The sequence below is a fragment of the Schistocerca cancellata genome, chromosome 7 (assembly GCF_023864275.1).
Source record: "Schistocerca cancellata isolate TAMUIC-IGC-003103 chromosome 7, iqSchCanc2.1, whole genome shotgun sequence".
Classification (NCBI taxonomy): domain Eukaryota; kingdom Metazoa; phylum Arthropoda; class Insecta; order Orthoptera; family Acrididae; genus Schistocerca; species Schistocerca cancellata.
The window spans coordinates 437,673,451-437,697,965 of record NC_064632.1 but is presented as its reverse complement, the minus strand read 5'-3'; the positions used below and the strand labels follow the sequence as shown (position 1 = coordinate 437,697,965).

Genomic DNA, 24,515 nt, shown 5'->3' with positions numbered 1-24,515 from the left:
TTGCGCATATATTGACTAGGTACCTACCGAATTTGTGTTACATAAACAGGAAATTGTGCTCCACCAGCTGAATAATCCATTATTGTCTTATTTATTACACACAGATAATTATTAAGCAGTCAATATAATCCTTAAATGTGTCACGCCCGATTCTAAAATATGGTACAGTTGATTTCTAAATGTGATATCCGCTCGGTGACTCAGTGTTGTGTTGTCCTTACATTGGTATCGTTATTACTGACATGAAAATCGCCACAAATACGTTGGTGTATCGTCTTCCCACTATTGAGATCGCTTAATGAGCACGAACCGGGAAAAGTGATACACAGTCGCCTACGACCCAGTTGCCAGGAACACAGCGGTGTGCTGCTGGTTGCTGCCCTTCCGATACGCCAGCAACACAACCGCGGGAACTACACCTTCAGCAGTAATCCATTGCTGATAAGGAAAATCCTCGAATCAAAAATAGAGTAGGCCAAAAGCAGGACAGCCAGAAAGCTATTCCTGTGACCAAAGCTGTGGCAAGTACACAAAAAAGAAAGAAAACTGTGGAGATAGATTCAGATTCCGACATTCCTTTGAAGAGTACAACAGCTAGATCCTATAGTAATGAGTGATGCAGCACATGTAGGTGAACGAAATTATATCTTGGCTAGAGAAGGAGAACGAAAGTCACTTATTTATTTACAAGTCAAGTTCCGTAGGACCAAATTGAGGAGCAAATCTCCAAGGTCCCAGAATATGTCAGTACATGAAATTACAACATAAAAGTAATAACAGATAAAAATAAAATATTTATGAACCCGAAAAAAGTCAATCCATAAGTTTAAGTAAACGCAATCAACAATACAACAAGGTTTTGCAAAAACAGACATAATGTCTCATGGGATACCGCAATCATTGGTTATACAATGTTACTGTAACACTGTGATACAACAAGAATGAGCTTAATTTTTCAAGGAACTGCTCGACAGAATAGAAAACTCTTCAGTTTCGATTTGAAAGCGCGTGGATTAGTGCTAAGACTTTTGAATTCGAGCGGTAGCTTATTGAAAATGGATGCAGCAGTACACTGCACACCTTTCTGCACAGGAGTTAAGGAAGTCCGATCCAAATACAGATTTGGTTTCTGCCGAGTATTAACTGAATGAAAGCTGCTTATTCTTGGGAATAAGCTAATATTATTAACAAGAAATAACAGTAAGGAATATATATATTGAGAGGCCAATGTCAGAATACAGAGATTCGTGAACAGGGGTCGACAAGACGTTCGTGAACTTACACCACTTATTGTCCGCTTCTGAGTCAAAAAATATCCATTTAGAATGGGAAGAGTTACCCCAAAACATAACACCATACAACATAAGCGAATGAAAATAAGCAAAGTAGACTAATTTTCGTGTCGAACGATCACTCACTTCAGATACCGTTCGAATAGTGAAAATGACAGCATTAAGTCTTTGAACAAGATCCTGAACGTGGGCTTTCCACAACAGTTTACTATCTACTTGAACACCTAGAAATTTGAACTGTTCAGTTTAACTAATCGTATGCCCATTCTGTGAAATTAAAACGTCAGCTTTTGTTGAATTGTGTGTTAGAAACTGTAAAAACTAAGTCTTATTGTGATTTAGCGTTAGTTTACTTTCTACAAGACATGAACTGAGATCATGTACTGCACTACTTGAAACCGAGTCAATGTTGCACACAACATCCTTTACTACCAAGCTAGTGTCGTCAGCAAACAGAAATATTTTAGAGTTACCTGTAATACTAGAGGGCGTATCATCTATATGAATAAGGAACTGGAGTGACCCCAACACTGCTACCTGGGACATCCCACACTGGACTCTACCCCACCCAGATCCCACATCACTGCCAATCTCAACACTGTGAATAATGAACTTTTGCTGTCTGTTGCTAAAGTAAGATGCGAACCAGTTGTGAGCTACTCCCCGTATTCCGTAATGGTCCAACTTCTGGAGCAATATTTTGTGATCAACACAATTAAACGCCTTAGTTAAATCAAAAAACATGCCTAACGTTCTAAACCTTTTATTTAACCCATCCAGTACCTCACAGAGAAAAAAGTATATAGCATTTTCAATTGTTAAACGACTTCTAAAGACGAACTATACATTTGGTAGCAAATGGTGTGATACAAAATGATCAATTATCCTTACATACACAGCCTTTTCAATAACTTTAGGAAACACTGATGGCATATAAATAGGTCTAAAAGTGTCTACATTATCCTTTTCTCCCTTTTTATAAAGCTGCTTTACTGCTGAGTACTTTAATCTTGCAGGAAACCGACCATTCCTAAAGGAAAAATTATAAATGTGGCTAAATACAGGGCTAACATGATCAGCACAGTACTTTAATACTCTGCTCGGCACTCCATCATATGCATGAAAGTCCTTAGTCTTCAGTGGTTTAATTATTGACTCAATCTCCCCTTTGTCTCTAACACAGAGGAGTATTTCAGACATCAATATCGGAAAGTTATTTTCCAAGAAAGTTATATGATTCCTTGCAGAAAGTAAATTTTTATTAAATTCACCATGAATGCTCAGAAAATGATTGTTAAATACTGTACATATATCTGATTTATCAGTAACAGAAATATTTTTATTGCGAACCGACTTTATATCGTTGACCTTGTTCTGCTGACCAGACACTTCCTTCAAAACTGACCATAGGATTTTAATTTTACCCTGTGAGTTAGCTATTCTATTTGCATACATATACTCTTTGCCTTTAACATTTTTAAGCACCTTTCAATACTGTTTGTAATGGGCTAATGTAGCTTGATTGTGACTGCTTCTAACATTTTGATATAATTCCCACTTTGTTGTACATGATATCCTTATCTCATTAGTCAATCAATCGTGCTGGCTATTACTGCTAGTATCCCGTTTATAAAGTTTTAATGGAAAGCAGCTCTCAAAGAGCATGAAAAATGTGTCAATGAAAGCAGTATATTTATCATCTGTGTTATTGGCACTATCAACATCCTTCCACTCTTGTTCCTTGACAAGGTTTAAAAAACTCTCTACTAATGTTGGATTAACTTTCCTACATAGTTTGTAATTGTATGTGACATTTGTTTGAGTACAAAAGCCTTTTAGTGTTAATATTTGTGCATCATGGTCTGAAAGGCCAGTCACCCTTTTACTAACAGCATGGCCCTCTAGTATTGAAGTATGAATAAAAATATTTTCTATGGCTTTGCAACTGTTCCCCTGCACTCTAGATGGAAAAAACACAGTCTGGATGAGATCATATGAACTTAGGAGATCTACCAACATCCTTTTTCTTGCACCATCATATACAAAATTTACATTGAAGTCACCACATATAACTAATTTCTAGTACTTTCTACAAAGTGAATCAGTCTCTAGCTTGAGCAGAAATGCTCTGAAGTCAAAGTTAGGGGACCTATAAACAACAACAATTAGAAGTTTAGTTTCACGATATTCAACTGCCTCTGCACAACATTCAAATATCTGTATAGTGCAGTGCCGTGATACGTCTATGGACTCAAATGGAATACTGCTACAGCTACAGATATGTCTACAACACACAAAAATTACTGGAAAGTGATTTAGAAGTTACGGCTTTAGAACACTCGTTCCAGACCTTGCTGCGGCCATTACGCATGACTGCAAATACATATTGTCTATAGTAACCCAATTCCCCCTCCCCCCTGCCCCAATCATCAAAATTAACCATTAACTAAGTATTAGAATGAAACAAAATTTTTTTTGAACACTTTAATTTTCAAGCTGATGAAGAATATGTGGTATTGAGTTTTCGTAGCTGTTTCATTAAATCACGAGCTGATGAGTCAGTGAGACAGTTGGTACTGCTTATTATCAATAACTTGTTTTTACAGACTGATGAAACAGTTCTGAGAAGGGAAACTCTCCATTGCACCCCCTCAGATTTAGTGCTATAAGGCCCATTGGAAAGCATGACAAAAATTGAACCCAGATCAGGCATGAAAACAGGAAGGAGGAGTACTGAACTGTAAAAAAAGAAGCAAAATAGAAATAATGAACGGTCCAAGATTAAGATGTGGAACATCGAGCGAACTGGAAGAACCACGACGTTGTGGTTTTGTGATCACGTCGTTGGACTGCATATCTTGATATTCGTGTTCAAATTTCCCTCGTGCTCCATTTTTTTTTCACAAGTTTATGATCTGTCCGTCCGGTCACTGACGTGTCTGGTCTCCTTCTCTAGTCTCGACAATTGTCATACTAATCACTGACTGGTTATAGTATATGAGTCTTGTGGTAAGAATATATTATCGTCGCAACTAGATGTGTTGAATGGCGAGAGGAGGTAATATGCTGCATAGACATCTCACAGAAGTAAAAAGGAAACAAACAAACGGGTGTTAACTTTGTTGCAACAAAGGAATTCAAGAGTCAAAACCTTCAAAACGGAATGCAAGAGTCATAACATATGGTACCTGTGTAGAAAGAATGCAAGTACGAGGTACGTACGTCTGGAGGTCCCTTCGTTACACCTCTCTGTTGCGAATGGACGTTACACCACAACCCAGGTACAAATCTGAATACAGTGAACAGACACGTTAAGGACAAGACTATACTTTGCTTCTTTTTTCACAGTTCAGTACACTTTCTTCCTAATTTCATTCTTGATCTGTGTTTAGTTTTTGACGGGCTATCCACTGAATCTGAGCGGCGTGTGCTGGGGAGTTTCCACTGTGGGTGCACTGCGAGTGCTACCTGCAACTCATTCACAGAAAAACCTAATATCAGCACTAAGGGTAGACACTTATTAGAAAACATTCCTTCTCTGCTCCCCTCCTCTCCCTAGCGACACTTGCTTCAGCCTCACCTTGCCGCCCCTATTAAAAAGCAACCAAATTAAAATGTGTACAATATAAAGGGTGTTTCAAAAATGACCGGTATATTTGAAACGGCAATAAAAACTAAACGAACAGCGATAGAAATACACCGTTTGTTGCAATATGCTTGGGACAACAGTACATTTTCAGGCAGACAAACTTTCGAAATTACAGTAGTTACAATTTTCAACAACAGATGGCGGTGCGGTATGGGAAACTCTATAGTACGATATTTTCCACATATCCACCATGCGTAGCAATAATATGGCGTAGTCTCTGAATGAAATTACCCGAAACCTTTGACAACGTGTCTGGCGGAATGGCTTCACATGCAGATGACATGTACTGCTTCAGCTGTTCAATTGTTTCTGGATTCTGGCGGTACACCTGGATTTTCAAGTGTCCCCACAGAAAGAAGTCACAGGGGTTCATGTCTGGCGAATAGAGAGGCCAATCCACGCCGCCTCCTGTATGTTTCGGATAGCCCAAAGCAATCACACGATCATCGAAATATTCATTCAGGAAATTAAAGACGTCGGCCGTGCGATGTGGCCGGGCACCATCTTGCATAAACCACGAGGTGTTCGCAGTGTCGTCTAAGGCAGTTTGTACCGCCACAAATTCACGAAGAATGTCCAGATAGCGTGATGCAGTAATCGTTTCGGATCTGAAAAATGGACCAATGATTCCTTTGTAAGAAATGGCGGCCCAGACCAGTACTTTTTGAGGATGCAGGGACGATGGGACTGCAACATGGGGCTTTTCGGTTCCCCATATGCGCCAGTTCTGTTTATTGACGAAGCCGTCCAGGTAAAAATAAGCTTCGTCAGTAAACCAAATGCTGCCCACATGCATATCGCCGTCATCAATCCTGTGCACTATATAGTTAGCGAATGTCTCTCGTGCAGCAATGGTAGCGGCGCTGAGGGGTTGCCGCGTTTGAATTTTGTATGGATAGAGGTGTAAACTCTGGCGCATGAGACGATACGTGGAAGTTGGCGTCATTTGGACCGCAGCTGCAACACGGCGAACGGAAACCCGAGGCCGCTGTTGGATCACCTGCTGCACTAGCTGCGCGTTGCCCTCTGTGGTTGCCGTACGCGGTCGCCCTACCTTTCCAGCACGTTCATGCGTCACGTTCCCAGTCCGTTGAAATTTTTCAAACAGATCCTTTATTGTATCGCTTTTCGGTCCTTTGGTTACATTAAACCACCGTTGAAAACTTTGTCTTGTTGCAACAACACTGTGTTCTAGGCGGTGGAATTCCAACACCAGAAAAATCCTCTGTTCTAAGGAATAAACCATGTTGTCTACAGCACACTTGCACGTTGTGAACAGCACACGCTTACAGCAGAAAGACGACGTACAGAATGGTGCACCCACAGACTGCGTTGTCTTCTACATCTATCACATCACTTGCAGCGCCATCTGTTGTTGAAAATTGTAACTACTGTAATTTCGAAAGTTTGTCCGCCTGAAAATGTACTGTTGTCCCAAGCATATTGCAACAAACGGTGTAGTTCTATCGCTGCTCGTTTAGTTTTTATTGCCGTTTCAAATATACCGGTCATTTTTGAAACACCCTGTACTTAGGCCTACTGTTTGAGTTGAGCCGCGCGGGGTAGCCGAGCGGTCTCGGGCGCCTTGTCACGGTCCGGGTGGCTCCACCCCTCCGCCCCCCCCCCCCCCCCCCCGTCCCCGTTGGAGGTTCGAGTCCTCCCTCGGGCATGGGTGTGTGTGTCGTCCACAGCGTAAGTTAGTTTAAGTTAGATTAAGTAGAGTGTAGGCTTAGGGACCGATGACCTCAGCAATTTAGTCCCACAAGACCTTACCACAAATTTCTACTGTTTGATTGCTGGACTTCTTACTGAACTGACAGAAATATAAAGATCTCAGGCTGCCAATGCTATTCTTGAGAGCACTGTCACCAATAATAATAATAATAACAATAATTGTAATAGTAATATAATAGTAATACAGTGTCGGTTCTGCAACAGTGTAATCGCCGTTACATAGTTACTGTCATGTTGTGCTGTCAGTTTGTTCGTTTATTGTTGCGAAGTGAATAATGAAGCTGTTTCTGTTCTATTGCTACCTACAACTCTGAGAAGACATTTCCATGCGTTATGTGATTTGCGATGTGTATGCCTCAATTTTGCTGTCATAGATGAATGGTGCCAAGTACATGTGTAGTTTGTGGAATGTCTAAGGAAAGGTTTGCGTTCGTTTCATAAGCTGTAATCTCCACCACATCACGTCACATGTTCAAGTTAATATTTGAAAAAATGTAATTATAGGTAACTTATGTGGTCAGTGTTAAATTCTTATGAAATAGGGATAACAGTAACAATCGTTTATAAGTAAGTGACTTCCCTGACCGATAGCCAATTTAACCATTTTGGGCTACCCATCAGAAAATTACATTTTTTCTCTCATTGGGTAATTAGCCCCACGTTGGAAACCACTGCTCTAGAGTCTGTGGACAAAGACAAAATAGTTTTTAAATCAAATGAAATGAGATTTCCCTTATTAATAAGAATTATGAGATAGGGAAATTGCGAATTACTCACGTTACTACTGGGATGTGAAATATCAGATGAACAACATATTGTTTGTTTAATTGTCCTGTAGATGTCCATGAAAAAAAAAGACAGTGATTCTCATTTGTGCTTCTCGTATTATGAATTAAGTATAATTGCAAGTAGTTCCTACCCATGGCTGGTTGAGTTTACAGTATTAAAAACAGGGAAACAAAGAAATTTCTGTAAATTACTCCGACATACGTCTCGTGCCATAAATATCAAAGAAATATCACCCACAGAAAAATCCTAGTTACACGTATGTATCGTTTTGTGTATTCTCTACCTCATTTTTGAGACCCTAATCGTCTGTCTTCAGTGTACGCAACAGAACTTGTTTATCATATTTTGGAATGGCTGTATCGTATCTAAGAATTTCAGACCAAAAAATGATATACTGTTTTTATTTTTCCCAGGCTACATTTGTAGATTTAACAAATTAAAAATATTGTCATTTTAAAGCAGTTCACAATCTCTAACATTTACATTTTCCCAACAGTTATTCTTTCCTTAAAAAAGAGACCAATTTTGTAATTTGTGTCATTTATAGGTCACCTTACCCTTGTTAAGGAAGTCGAAATTGTCATGGGGGATTGGAATTCGATTGTAGGAAAAGGAAAGGGAGGAAAAATAATAAGAGAACGTGCCTGGGAAAAAGGAATGAAAGGGGAAGCCACCTGGAAGAATACAATGTTCAGTTTTACACGTTTTATGATGAAATTTGTAAGGACCCTATTCTTAGACAAAAATGAAATGTGAACGATAAACAGTTCAGACAAGGAGAGAACAGAAGCTTTGTAAATGTGGTGCTTCAGATCAGTGCTGAAGATTAGACAGGAAGTTCGAATAAAGAATGAAGAGGTAGTGAATCGATTTGGGGAGAAGATAACCTGAGGACACAACTTGATTAAATGAGGGAATCGGTTGACGGGATATGTCCCGGGGGTCAAGGAGTATCGTTTTGCAATGGAGACGACAATTTGTAGAGGGGGAGCGGTCCGCAGCTCGTTGTCGTGCGGTAGCGTTCTCGCTTCCCACGCCCGGGTTCCCGGGTTCGATTCCCGGCGGGGTCAGGGATTTTCTCTACCTCGTGATGACTAGGTGTTGTGTGATGTCCTTAGGTTAGTTAGGTTTAAGTAGTTCTAAGTTCTAGCGGACTGATGACCATAGCTGTTAAGTACCATAGTGCTCAGAGCCATTTGAACCATTTTGTAGAGGGGGAGCAAGGCTTGAATGCATTAAGCATGTTCAAGTACATGTAGGACGCAATAGGTAACGCAGAGATGAAGAGGCCTCCGCAGGATAGACTAGCTTGTGGAGGTGTTCATGCCAGTCTTCGAGCAGAAAACTGTAGCAACAAAACAATTACAACAACGATGCATCTATTTTATATTTCTTCACTCTTAGCTATTATTTTAAAGCCCTATTTTTCCTTATTTTCTTTTTGGTACCAGGGGGCCCCAGCCTAGTCACGAACCTGACTGAACGGGCTGCTTTGATGTACAGAAGGGTGCAGTACTCACCACCGTGCGAGCTTCGTAGTCAAGCTGAGAAGCCACTCGCACCTGTCCGGTGTCGCCATCTATCGAGAAGGCACCATCCTCGTTGCCTGCCTCGATTTCGTAGCGCACAGCAGGATCTGTAAAAAGACGTTATCATTAAATATTACAAAATAAAGGTTTCTTAAAATATAAATTTCCCCAAAATAAATGTATTAGGCTGGCGCGTAAGTGCGTAGTATTTCTGTTTCGCAAGTTAGCATTACGCTTGCTGTGGGTGACTTTTTATTTGTAGCTCACTGTTGCTATTATCATTTTTCCATTTGGAGATAGTGATTGGAGCTGGGACGCTAGAAAATGGGTGCCATGTGGAGAAATCGGAATATTTCCGACGTTTTCTTCTGTTTGAGTTCAGTAGAGGGGCGACACTAAAAGAGGCAGTCAGAAACAATTGCGCCTTGTATGGGGATAATGCCGTTGGGCAGAGCACGGCAAGAAAATGGTTTTCTCGTCTTAAGGAGGATCCTTATGAAAGTGGCTCTCCACATTCAGGAAGACGTTTTAACGCATTAACCCACAATGATCCACGTCATTGTTCTCGAGAACTGGCAAATGTGATGAACTGTGATCATTGCACCATCGTGCAGCGTTTACATGCCATGGGGAAGGTTGAAAAATCGTGTGCATGGGTACCGCATCTCTAAGCCGAAATCACAAAATCAGTGGGTGGCCATATGTGCTTCTCTTCTTGCTCGTCATCAACTGCCTCCTGGACACCTACTATTCCTATCCCGTATTGTTATTGATGACGAGAAATGGTGTCTTTAAGCTAACATAAGGGAAAGAAAGAAACGGTTGAGCCCAGACAACCATTGCCGGTACATAGACCTGCGCTCTCCACAAAACGTAATGTAACGTATCTCGTGGAACAACCACGGTCTGGAGTACTACGAATTGGTTCCCCGTGGTGTAACTGTCACTGCTAAAATATGTAGTAAACAACTGTGACGCCTTGCAGACGCAATCCAAGAGCAACGACCAGGAAAACTGCTTCAGATGATGCTACTCTACGGCAACGCCCGCCCACACTCTGCTGTACTGAAAAAAATTCTAGGCAGGAATTGGGTCGGGAAGTCATTCCGCACCCACCTTATTCAGTTGATCTTGCACACTTTTCCGCTCTCGATGGAACAACGTTCAAAGAACTTCGTTTTCGGATGCAAATCCGCTATGAACGTGGCTCGACGAGTTCTTCGCATCAAAGCCACGCAATTTCTATAGTCGCAGAATCGAAAAGTTACCCCAGCATTGATACACTGTTGTAAGTGGTGGAGGAGAATATACTACTAATGACTAAACTCTTTGTTACGTGTATTTGTTGTGTTCATTAAACTTATGGATAAACCCTACGAACTTATGCATCACCCTAACAAATATCGTAAGGAGTGTTCCAACGGAAAGGTACGAAACGTCGTCACAAGCAAATCGATTGAAATTTCTATATGTCCTTTTGGAGTAAAGCACTGACAAATCTAGTTAATGGAAGCATGCGTCATCACCACCCACTAAAAATCCGAAGCTGTGTCCTCAGCAGGCCAGGTGGTGCCCACCGTCGCTTTCGACGTCCGAGGTTCGATTCAATTCGAATTCCTCGGGCACGGAAAAATCATTAACAGTGACGTGTCCTGTGAGACACAGCGTAGCCTACGCAAGTCCATCAGGAGCAAACGGTCTGGGCTGCTCACGGAGGGAGTAAGTCTGCTCCACGATGACGCGCGTCCACACGCCTCTAAAGTCACACGAAGTGTAATGGCCAAGTTGAAATGGGAGTTGGGAGCAGGTTAAGCATCTGCTCTACACCCCGAATATGTGGCCCTGCTACTTCCATGAGTTCCATCGACTAAAAAATAATTAAAAAAAGGTAACTGCTTCAATTCGGGGACAGTGGTGGATTAGCTCCTGTCACAGCCACAGGAGTTCTGGTAACATGGAATCCTTCTGTTCGTAAAACAGTGGGATTGTTGATTGTTCTACTCAGGCCTATGGTGATCGAATAAAGACTTCATTTATATCCACAGTTTTGTTTATTACCTTTCTTTTGAATGCTCCTCATATATAGCCGATACGCGATGTCCTTGTACACGGTGTACAATAGACATTACTAGTATCGTAGATTTCTATTTTTGTTGGTCTTACATTCAGTTAGAGATATGTATCGCTGAAGCTGCCTATGAGCTAACTGAGAGAAATTTATCTTATTTTTAGCGTTCCGTACGTCAGTCGGTAAGAACGGGACCCATCGCTTTTTTTTGGCCGTCCGTCTGTTTATCTGCCTGCCTGTCTGCCCATCTGTTAAGAACCCTTTTTCTCAGAAATGGGTAGATCTATCTAGCTGAAATTCGTGTCACACACTAAGAAAGAAGGTCCCTTGATGATGTAAAATATTTAAGCTTCCAAACCAATGCCGTCAAACGGTACGTCCATTTAGGTCACCTATTTTGATACTTGCAAACTCACTCATCAAAATCTATAGGCTACTATCCTTTGACCTGGAATCTTGAAATTTAGCAAGAAGCAAGGTTCCACAGTAAAAGCAAAGAAAAAAATCCTAAAATTGTTAATTTGTTATTCTATAATACGAAAACAATATTTTGTTCGTTTGTTATCCGAGTGTCTGCCTGTCCATTTTTTGAGACCCATTTTTCTCAGGAACCGGTGGACGTATATCCTGGAGGTATCGATATCGATGGCAGGCAAAAATTGTTGATATTCTCGTTTGCCGGGATAGACGAGCCATCGATATACATAATTAAGTTTGTACGGGAGCCTCGGTGCGCAAGTGGTCCTCGCAGTTACCCGGATTTTTTGTTTTCAACGAAAGAAGAATCCTACACGTAGGAAAGTTTATTGCATGTACGCCTTTGTAAATCACAAGGTAGACAGTTGTTATTGTTTGATAATCACAGTACGGTCAGGTGAAGCGAACAGATGCAAGCAGCAGTCGCCATCCACTTTGAGATGCTGCTCCGTCGTTACTGGCCTCTTTATCGACGGAACGTTAACCTTTGATCTTCCTTCATTTCTGTCTTCTGAAATGCTTTTGTCTGATGAACCAGGTCTGCATGATTCAGGTTATACAACTCGCAAAACAATGTATGTTGGAAATCTGAAAATTCTCGTGAGTTAGGGTAAGGTGTGACTAAAGAATCATTTCAACTGTTTTGGGCCCCAATGGGGTAGTAAATATTTTATTACGCATGGAAGTTGTAGTGGTAAATAGATCATAGTTATAAGTTTTGTACGATAAAGGTACATTTCTCCAAGACCTACTCCTCTTCACTGTAAATAGCAAGATTTAAAATGTTGAATCAACGAAAAAATTTGTGGTGCTATTTGAATCATAAATGAGGCTAGATGAATCATTGTCAACTGCCATACAATTATACAAAATATAGAAGATTACACTTTCTAACTGTTCCACTAATTGTTAAATGCCTTTCCCACACAGAATTGGTTACGACCAGCAACCGCCACACAAATGATCTGAAACCACACCTTGCATTTATCGCCCTCGATACATCCACTTTTCATCATAGATCTAGGGTCGTAATATCTAATTTTGCAGAAACCACAAGGTATGTTTTATTTCCCCGACTCAGCATCAGTTGATGATAAAGATGAATTCTCCTCTTGATTTGAAGATTGCTATTTAACATCTGGCGCATTTCTGCAACTCTTGATCTACTTTCTTTGGGAGTTTTCAAAATGTAAATTCCTTTTCCCTCTTTTAAGATTGAGGTGAACTGGAAAAGCCACACGGCAAGCTGAAATTTTCCCTCCCCTCGCAAGTGTGATAGGTTGTTTTCGTTGGAGTCGGAAAAACAGAAGAAAATGATGATGATGTTGCTGCACTCTGAGTTTTCGAATTTCTTGGAGGACTAGAAGCAGGTGCAATGCCTGGGTTTATTCCTGATTCTGTGGTAACAGAGCGGGACCAATCATTCAGGAATTTGGACGAAGTAATTTGGGTGACGGTTTTCTGTCGTGATTGAAGGTGAAAATTCCCGCGCTCTCAAATCCCTTAGCAGCATTTCCTATATTAGCTCCACGTGTCCTGCGACGTCAAAAATTTTACCAAAATCAAATTTCGTGATAGAGGCTGAGTGATTATTGTATATAATCAGGCTACATAAATACTATGTTAAAGAAGAAATAATACCTATTATATTTCAACGTGAAGATATTGAACGGGTAATTAATTACGCAAAGTGAGATGAAAACATAATAGACATGGAGAACTTGGAATGCGGTTGTAGGGGAAGAAGAAGAAGAAAGGGTCACGGGAGAATACGCGCATCGCACTAGGAATGAGAGAGGAGCAAGACTATTTGAGTCCTGCGATAAATTTCAACTAGTAATAGCAAATACTCTTTTCAAGAATCACAAAAGGAGGAGGTATACCTGAAAAAGGCCGGCACATACAAAACGATTTCAGGTTGATTATATCGTGGTCAGGTGGAGATAGTCAGATAACAATTTAGCAGTGATGAAGAGTAGGCTGAAGTTGAAGAGACTAGTTAGGAAGAATCAATACGCAAGCAGGTGGGATATGGAAGTCTTAATGAAGGATGATATACGCTTGAAAGTTCTCTGAGGCTAAAGATACTGCAATAAGAAATAGCTTAGTGAGCAGTTCAGTTGAAGACGAGTGGGAAGTTGGAAAGTGAAGTGTAAATACAAAGAAGTTAACTGCAAAGAAACCATAGGTACAAGAAGAAACACTTTAGTTGATCGATGAAAAATACTCAGGGGAATTCAGGAGTACAAAAATACAAATCACTCAAGAATGTAATAAATGCGAAGTGCAGGGTAGCTAAGACGAAACGGCTGCTGAAGAAATATCTTTCTTCGATTTACTCTCAATTCATATTCTGTACTCATTAGACTGTTCATTCCATACAGCAGATCCCGTAATTCTTCTTCGCTGTCACTGAGGATAGCAATGTCATCAGCGAGCCTTATTATTGATATTCTTTCACCTTGTGTTATTAATTCCACTCTTTAAACCTTCTTTTATTTCCATCACTGCTTCCTGGATGTATAGACTAAACAGTAGGGGTGGAAGACTACATCCGGGTCTCACACGCTTTTTGATCCGAGCACCTCGTTCTTGATGTTCCACTCTTATTTTTCCCGCTTGGCTCTTGTACGTCTGTGTATTCTGATTCTGATTCGAGTACTGGATCCCCTATCTCTCTTACACTGATTCATGTTTCTTCTTCTAATACACCAGACAAATCTTTCCTCCTCATAGAGGTCTTCAATGTACTCTTTCCACCTGTCCTCACTCCTCTGGATTTAATAGCGGAGTTCCCATAGCACTCTTAATGTTACCACCTTTGCTTGTAATTTCACCGAAGGTTGTACTGCAGGGCTTCACAACATACGTGCTCGCGGAGCAAGCTGCGGGCAGTAAGGCGCGAGCATGGAGCAGCGCGAGCACGCTACCCCCACTACCGGACCAGAGCGGAGAGTGGGGAGAGTCACGTGGGGCACACAAAAGCTGCCGCCAGTCAATGTAAATCCGCGGCCACCTGCAGGGATATCACTCACGAATTATTACTGCGACGAATGAAACAAATAAAGGAGAATGTACACGTGCCACATAATTTTATTAGCTTAATGTATGCCTCTACATTCGTATTAATTTGTGAACTGTTACACAATAAAAGGTGTCACTGAAGTGTTATCTTGTTTGCCCTTTACAATTGCGTCTATATTCGGAGTAATTGTTCTTGTGCATTGTAGGCGCAGCGTGCAGCTTAAAATTCGATCAGACAATGCGTTTCTCAGGCGCGTCTTGTTACATTTCATTGCAGAGAACAGTTGTTCACAAACATACGTGGAACCGAACATTGATATTATTGTAGCCACCAGTTTGTGCAAACGAGGAAATCTATCCTGAGGGAAGTGTCTGTAGAATCCAAAATGTTTTTCTTGTTCTGAAATTTGTCTCTGTATTCTCTGTCACACTGTAGGTCAATAATTTCTAGTTGCAGCTCAGGACGAATCTCTTCAATATTCGCTGAATATGGAGATGAGAACAGATCAAACTCACTGTCTAGTGCTGTCAGATCTTGAAAGCGTTGACCAAATTCTTCCTTAAGGGCAGCTAAACTATGTGAATAACGTTCACAGTCTTTGTGAACATTATGATAATTTAGGAAAATGAGCTAGATTTCCTGTTTCCAGCTGACTCACCCAAAGTGTCAATTTCATTTTAAAAGCTCGCCTTCGATCTATGAAATGAGTAATTAGCAGATCATTACCTTGTAGCGAAATGTTCAAAGCATTCAGATGGATAGTTAAATCTGCTAAGAACGCGAGATCACATTTCCATGAAGGCTCTTTCAATTCAGGAACACACATGTTATTTATTTCCATGAACATATTTATTTCATCTAATAGGCAAAAAAATCGATTTAATAATTCGCCACGACTAAGCCAGCGGACCTCGCTGTAATAAGGCAGGCTACCATACTGTCTTTCTAAATCCTCAAGAAAGCTTTTGAATTGCCTGTGTTGTAGCCCATGCTTCCTTATATAATTGGTTGTACGAACAACAACAATCATCACATTTTTTAGAGTGATACTCTTTGCCCATAAGTTTTCCTGGTGGATCACACAGTGAACGCCCCTTATTTCATTCGGCACGGTCAGTTTTTCCATTTTATCCTTCAACAGCGCAAGTAAACCTGATTTTTTTCCCTGTCATCGCTGGTGCACCGTCTGTAGACACTGAAACTAAAGAATTCCACGACAGTCCTATATTTTCAACACTTTCTTCAACACTACATAAAATATCACCTCCGGTTGTAGTGTTCTCCATGGCTACTACATCGAGGAGCTCCTCGCTCACCTGAAGATCTCTGTTAACACCTCTAATAAATATGGCAAGCTGCACTGTTCCAGTGATATCAACACTTTCGTCCAGAGCTAGAGAATACGCAATAAAATCTTTACAGATATTTGCAGGCTGTCTCTGGAATTCGTCTGCCATGTCCTGTATGCGACGCATAATGGTCATGTTAGATAATGGCACAATCCGAAAATGTTCAACTTGAGATGGGCACAAATGTTCCGCTGCAACTACCAAACATTCTTTTATTAAATCGCCATCAGTGAAGGACCGCAGGGATTTTGCTAAAAGGAAAGCAATTTTGTAACTCACTCTGAGAGCTGCCTCAGTTGATTTTTCTTCGTCGTCCAGATCTTCTTCGGATAGCTTCCTTTTAAGTTTAATAACTTCCTGTGCACGATCTGGTCCATCACATTTTCCACTTCCGTAGTCTTTCGCGTGGTACGACATATAATGTCGCTGCAAATTAAATTTTCTAAAAGAATTCAGCGTTAAGTGACATACTAAACATTTTGCAACACCAACTTTTTCTGTAAACAGATAGAATTCCTCCCAATGAGGGTTGAACTGCAAAAGCATGGTTGGGGTTACACAACGGCGACTTGACATGATTCTTAACCAGCGAAGTGACTGTTAGAGCTGATCGTAGCATTTTAAACGTTACACAGTCGGCGCGAATTCAAGAGGCACGTTGCAGCCCTATTCAAACGTGCGCGCGCATTTCCCCTCCCTCCCCATCCCTCTCTACTCCGGGACCTTGCACCTGCTCGCGAACACGTGCCTGAGCAGACGCGAGTACTCGCGCTCAAAACCGGCTAGTTGTTAAGCCCTGTTGTACTGACTTTTCTGCTCAGACTGTCTTTCCGTGATTCATTTCTTTTTCGATTTCTTCAGGTTTTTTCGTGCACCCTTTCGCCTTAGCTTCCCTGCACTTTTTATTTATTTCATTCCTAAGCGACTTCCATTTCTGTACCCTTGAATTTCTGTATTATTGAATGATTTTGTACTTCCTTCTTTCATCAATGAACTGAAGCATTTCCTCTGTTACCATGGTTTTTCCGCAGTTATCTTCTTTGTACCTATGTTTTTCGTTCCATCTTCTGTGATTGCCCTTGTTAGAGACGTTCATACCTCTTCATCTAAAGAGCCTATGAGCTATTCCTTATCACAATACCTTTAGCGTTAGTATTTCCGTATCCCACTTTTTTACGCATTGATGCTTCCTGAATAGTCTGTTAAACTTAAACCTATTCTTCATCACTACTAAATTGTGATCTGAGTATATATCTGCTTCTGGACACTTCTTTCAATCCAGTATCGGATTTCAGAATCTCTGGCTGACCATGATGCAGTCTAACAGAAATCTTCGCGTATCTCCCGGCCTTTTTCAGGTATACCTCCTTCTCTTGTGATTCTTGAACAGAGTATTCGCTATAAATATCTGAAATTAACTGCAGAACTCAATTAGTCTTTCTCCTCTCTCATTGCTAGTACCAAGACTATATCCTCCTGTAACTCTTTCTCTTGCTCCTTTCCCTACAGCTGCATTCCAGTCCCCCATGACTATTAGATTGCGTCCATGATGGTGTTAAGAGGCGTGTTCGTTGATAGCAAACTTGAGAGCTCCAGCATCAATTGTTCTCTGAGTTCACGTACCTCGATTAATGTAGCCATGTTCCATGAGAAACAAAAAGAGCATCTCAGGATCAACCTTTCCGTCTCACGCCCACTGCAATAACCAACTGCTGTAGTGAGTGGAGCATAGGTCAGTCTATCCATTATCGTTATTTTGTAAGGTTTTAGCTAAGAGTACGTGCATAACTCTGTGAGCAGATGCGACCAATACACCGCTCTGAAGTGTCTCACGCCAACAGCGAAGTTCGTGCAGTTATCCGATTTTTGCACGCTCGGAAGCAAATTTCAGTAGAGATCCATAGACAGTTGCACCATGTGTATGGAAACGACACTGTAAGCGTCAGGATGACCAAACAAAGGTGCAGGTCACTCGCTGTAGGACGAACCAACATTCTCGACGAAGACTGTAGTGGCCGACCGTCCCTGGTGGCAACAGAACTGATGCGTGCAGAGCAATATTGCGGAGTCGGTGCTTCACAATTTCAGGACGCTCTCCTCAATTCCCCTAAATGCCTCGCTCGCTGTTGCACGAATTTGTCTCCCAGTGGCTTGGTTTTCATGAAGTGTGTGCATTGTGGGTGCCAAGGCAGCATTGACATTCCTGCAGTGGTACGCAGAGAAATGTGATTAGTTTCTCTGTCCTTTTGCCACTGGGAGTGAAACGTGAGTGTCGCATGCCACACCATAAACAAATCAACATTGGCAGCTTAGTGGTTCACCTATGAAGATCAAATTCAAGCAGACAGTGTCTGTGAAAATAATTATGTGCACTGTCTTCTGGGATTAACGTAGTGTTCTCCTGTGCGATATTTTACCACGAGGGGAGGCCATAAATGGTGATCGGTATTGTAAGACATTGAAAACTCTGAGGAGGGCGATCCAGAACAAGACCCCATGCAGCCAATTCCACACGAAATGTATAAATTCAGTCTGGATGGGAGATCTTCGATCATCCGCCCTACAGCCCGGACTTCGTCCCAAGTGACTTTCATCTCTTCCATCTCATGAAGCGTTTTCTGGCAGGAATTTACGATAAATGCCTCATCAATGGTGGTGACTACGTTGAGAAGTAGCCAGTGTATCTATGTAAATATTCCAATAAATTTTTCTTAGTGATGTTTTTGTTTTCTTTGCCAGTCATCGTAGCTTACTTTCTGGATGTAGCTCCTATGTGGCATTACTGCTTTTTAATACATTCTTTTGTTCACCTTCCAGTTTCACCGACATACACTTTGCCACAACCATGTCACTTTATATGCTGTCAGAGTGTGAAGGCAGTTACGCACTCTTGTTATAGGTCAGAAGAAGTCTTTTATTTTGTGTTGATTGAGAAATATAGATGTTACACCATCCTTCAGAAGGATTCTGCCTACGCAATCGGTAACTCTAGTCACAAAAGGTGAATGTGCGGGAGGTTCCACGTTTTTCTTATTTGCATTATTATTATTACCGCTTCGGTTGAGTCCCTGTTAATGGAAAAACTAGCATAGCTGTTGGTCATCAATATTTTACTAAAGAGATCTAGCTGTAACCGCAAGCTCTTACTGTCACCGATGCGGAATGCGCATGAAGACAAAGCGTTCGGAGCATCTTTCTTGTGGAATGAGTGGTGGTGCGAAGCGGCACCTAATACACCCGCGGATTTTTCCCCGATTTAAAGGAGTCCAGTGTGTTTGCACAACGTTATTACAGGGACGTTATTACTGTTGTACACTCCTGGAAATTGAAATAAGAACACCGTGAATTCATTGTCCCAGGAAGGGGAAACTTTATTGACACATTCCTGGGGTCAGATACATCACATGATCACACTGACAGAACCACAGGCACATAGACACAGGCAACAGAGCATGCACAATGTCGGCACTAGTACAGTGTATATCCACCTTTCGCAGCAATGCAGGCTGCTATTCTCCCATGGAGACGATCGTAGAGATGCTGGATGTAGTCCTGTGGAACGGCTTGCCATGCCATTTCCACCTGGCGCCTCAGTTGGACCAGCGTTCGTGCTGGACGTGCAGACCGCGTGAGACGACGCTTCATCCAGTCCCAGACATGCTCAATGGGGGACAGATCCGGAGATCTTGCTGGCCAGGGTAGTTGACTTACACCTTCTAGAGCACGTTGGGTGGCACGGGATACATGCGGACGTGCATTGTCCTGTTGGAACAGCAAGTTCCCTTGCCGGTCTAGGAATGGTAGAACGATGGGTTCGATGACGGTTTGGATGTACCGTGCACTATTCAGTGTCCACTCGACGATCACCAGTGGTGTACGACGAGTGTAGGAGATCACTCCCCACACCATGATGCCGGGTGTTGGCCCTGTGTGCCTCGGTCGTATGCAGTCCTGATTGTGGCGCTCACCTGCACGGCGCCAAACACACATACGACCATCATTGGCACCAAGGCAGAAGCGACTCTCATCGCTGAAGACGACACGTCTCCATTCGTCCCTCCATTCACGCCTGTCGCGACACCACTGGAGGCGGGCTGCACGATGTTGGGGCGTGAGCGGAAGACGGCCTAACGGTGTGCGGAACCGTAGCCCAGCTTCATGGAGACGGTTGCGAATGGTCCTCGCCGATACCCCAGGAGCAACAGTGTCCCTAATTTTCTGGGAAGTGGCGGCGCGGTCCCCTACGGCACTGCGTAGGATCCAACGGTCTTGGCGTGCATCCGTGCGTCTCTGCGGTCCGGTTCCAGGTCGACGGGCACGTGCACCTTCCGCCGACCACTGGCGACAACATCGATGTACTGTGGAGACCTCACGCCCCACGTGTTGAGCAATTCGGCGGTACGTCCACCCGGCCTCCCGCATGCCCACTATACGCCCTCGCTCAAAGTCCGTCAACTGCACATACGGTTCACGTCCACGCTGTCGCGGCATGCTACCAGTGTTAAAGACTGCGATGGAGCTCCGTATGCCACGGCAAACTGGCTGACACTGACGGCGGCGGTGCACAAATGCTGCGCAGCTAGCGCCATTCGACGGCCAACACCGCGGTTCCTGGTGTGTCCGCTGTGCCGTGCGTGTGATCATTGCTTGTACAGCCCTCTCGCAGTGTCCGGAGCAAGTATGGTGGGTCTGACACACCGGTGTCAATGTGTTCTTTTTTCCATTTCCAGGAGTGTATTTAATGTGGGTTCGCTAACTGCCAGTAAGTGGCCACTGAAGCCAATAATCTCAAGCAAGAAATTGATTTAATTAATCAATAACGTAAAATTATTTGCAATAGTGTCAGCGTTGTATAACAAAATAAATAGTGCAATGAACATTCGGCTATAGCTATGTAAGTTACGGAAATAAGAATGGAAACCAGGTTTTCCGTTCTACTCTGAGTGCACAATAAACTCTAATAACTATTTTATTTCCTGAGATATTTAGTCGTATAACGTATGAGAAAGCAATTAATTTCAGGAGCGATACTGGACCGGTGGGATATACACATCAAGTTTAAAAACAATTTTTGCGTATCTATACTGTAGTGTCACCGTGATTTACGACGAGGAGGATTAGTATTACTGGAGTTAATTATTTGATAGGTCATTTGCGAGCGGCAGAGGTTTTGAGATAGGATTTCATTTCAAAGCTTTTGTATGGATCAGAGATTTACGTGACCCGTTTCGGATACATTTGGTCTGTTTCGGGAGGAAGTAAATACGGAGCCTTTGTAACCCGCTTATTCATTTGTTCTCGTCGCATCGCTCATTTTTTTGCTCGACCTCACGTATTTCATGTGTTGAGATTACAGCAAAATTGGGCTTGTCTGTTGGAAGCTTAGCACAAAACAACAATCGCCTGCCAGAATTTATAGCTCTTCCATGTGAACGTGAAGTGCGATTTTTATTAATTTCTCCATAATGGGACGCTGAAAGAATTATATCCTATTCGGTTGTGTCTTTCGCTCTGTAATTTACATCAGTCCCGTAGATAGCAGTATGGTGATAGCGAACTGACTTGTTCAGTCTCAACCAATACAAATGACTAAAAAATAAAATTTATACGAAGTTTAAATGCGAACATTTTAGGTGTTGTTTGATCGTGATCGTTACGAAGATCAACTAAAGCTACACATTACTGCAACCAGGCACACTATAATTTCAAGTATGCATTTCGAGTGATTTTACCTCCACCATTAGATGGATTTATATTTAACAAAGCAGAATGGCTTTATGTATGACTTTTGGGTGAACCGTGTGAAACATATCTTGTAAAAGACGTATTATTTTTCATTTTAAAAAATTCTTACTATGAAATAATTAATCCTTACGAGAACCATGTTAGAAAATTTGTATATAACTTCAAAGACTAGAAAATGAATGTTGTCTGTAATGCAAAGACAATGAATACGAGAAATATTAAAGAAAACTCGTAAACCTCGTTAAATTTTTTTGTAAAACAAAAGATTGGAAGCGAGCCCTTCCTCTTCTTGTAACTCTCTTCAGATGTTGCCTACGAACCTACAGGAAGTACGTGCGATTGAGCTCTGTAATTTATCTCATTTATTGAATAATAATTGTCGTAGTGGCAATAAATGTGTCAGTATTCATTTTAGAAACCTTTTAGCAATAACGTATTAATTTTGTTGTGTGAGGTTTTTGTTGCAAATGAATGTTTCAGGAATTGTGCACATGTTGTAATCGCGTAGTGTCGTTGAAGTACTACCTTCTTAAAAAGTCGAAATAGCATATTCTTTTCTACGAAGTCCGAACTAATAATAACTATCGCTTTTCACCTGAAATTCAGTTTAACGTTTTCACGGTCATAATGCTTGCAAACAATGAAGCAGAATAGCCACCAGAGCCTGATACATCCAAAGCTATAGCCTACAAAATATACAGTGAAAGTGATACGATGTTAATTGATAACTTATTGGCGTGTTTTATAATAGTTATGACATCATCGCATCCCACTTTTGACGTTTCTTTCCCGAGAAAAATCTTTATTCATGTATTGCATACTTTCTGCTCGATTTAATTATTTTTTCCTCGCTTTGTTACATACTAGGAAGGAAGGTTACGTTTCAAGTGGCACCGTATGCCAGCTGAAGAAAGCCTCTCTTAGTCGAAAGCTCAAAGTTATGTTGCTGTTTAGACTGATAGGTGAAGAGTCACCTCCTTGCCGTCATAAAATGATTTCGCTGACAAATTTTAGAAAAAAACGTGCTACTCCGAAATTTTTTTGGCGAGTGTCATATTGTAATTTCGTGAACAATTTACTTTTCAGAGTTTGAAGATATAACAATTTTCCCTTTACATGAGGACTTTCGTTGTTTTCTGATAAGTTGTTCCATAATAGTAACGTCAACTGTAAGTCGCTGTGGTATGGAATACCGTCGTAGGTACCAGGAAAGAGAAAATATGGGTGTAAAGCATTAACTTTTATTGGTTACATCACATATATTTCGTACTGAATAATCTCCACGTACGCCAGTTAGGAACAGGTCCGTTTTAAGGCCCAAGCTGCACAAGCAGTCGTTTGGGGTGCCAAGCTGAAGGGCCGCCAAATTCAGTTTTACAATGAGCTGACAAGAGCTAAGATTTACCTCCTAATATCGTGTCGGAAATCCTTTTGCTCGGTATAGTGCAGCAGTTCGGCGGGGCATGGACTCAGCAAGTCTTTAAAAGTCCCCTGTAAAAATATTCGGCCCTGCTGTCCATAATAGCGAAAGTGTGGTAGGTGCAGGATCTTGTACACAAACTGACCTCTCGATTATCTCCCATAAATAATCGATGGGATTCATGTCGAGCGATCTGGGTGGCCAAATCATACGCATGATTTGTCCAGAATGTTTTTCGAACCAATTGCAAACAATTGTGGCCTGGTAATACGGCGCATTAACATCCATAAAAATTCCACTTGTTTGGTAACATGAAGTCTGTGAATGGCTGCAAATGGTCTCCAGGAATATGTACCTGAGAACCCAGTTCATCCCGTGTAAACACAGCACAAACCATTATGGAGCCACCACAAGATTGCACAGTGCCTTGTTGACAATATGGGGCTGTGACGTCTGTAGTCTGCGCCACACTCGAGCCCTACCACCAGCTCTTACCAACTGAAATCGGGTCTTATCTTACCAGACCACGGTTTTCTCGTCGTCTAGGATCAGACTGTTATGGTCACGAGCCCAGAAGAGGTACTGCAAGAACCACACACAGCACCACGCGCGATACTAATCTCGCCACCAGATAGTAAAGACCTGCTATACTACTGAAATGATTAATAATGAAATGTTTTAAATTCGCCAAATGTATATCGAACCAGATTCAATTTGATAAGGGCACCTGAAAGATTTCTGTAAGTGAGGCAACGTATCATTGTCTGGCCTATCCTTAAATAACCAAAATTAAACAGGATCTACTTCTCAAGAAGTATAACACCAAATGTGTTTCTGTCCACCTAACAAAATTACGGGACTAATGGAAAATGTGAAAGATGATCTTCGTTAACGGAAACAATGAAAATATAATACACCTTGCCAATACGGCATATTGTACACTGGTCAGACAATTAGGACAGTGGACATGTGCCATGATCATCAGAAGCAAGCCTGGCTGAGCCAGTCAGCTATATCAGTGATTTTCGGGTTCTGTCTGGATTTTAACTGTACAGTGATCTATGAAAAACGAGGGTTCTGGCGCAAACCCCAGACACTGGGACATTGTTATAAAGAGAGTCAATACAAAGATGGAGGAAAAACCTCATTATCTTAACACTGGGTGCCATCTCAGAAAGGCCTGGGATGCTGCTCTGGAATTACTAAAAACGAAACGGATGCAGCAGCAGAACTCAAGAAAAATAACTGAGAACTTGAACGCTGGGAACGAAGCCCAAACAGAGCACCGTATGTAGAGCAGAGGCGATCGCTGCCTGGCGCACCGGACCGTTTCAGTGCGATTCTAGTGGGAACAAACTGCAGACAGAACGCCTGGTAGCGACCATGGAGCAGAAAGGTAATATGTATAAATACTGAAGCCCTTCAAGGAAGAAAGAAG

General features: G+C 41.8%; 1 protein-coding gene across 1 annotated transcript in view; it reads right to left on the bottom strand.

The window, feature by feature from the left end:
- Nucleotides 1-20,501, bottom strand: part of LOC126092817 (neural-cadherin-like) — a 310,348-nt gene extending 289,847 nt beyond the window's left edge. The window contains 2 exon segments of the mRNA XM_049908545.1: nt 8,985-9,100; nt 20,378-20,501. Of these exon segments, the coding sequence (XP_049764502.1) occupies nt 8,985-9,100; nt 20,378-20,501 (240 nt within the window).
- Nucleotides 20,502-24,515: the final 4,014 nt, after the last annotated feature.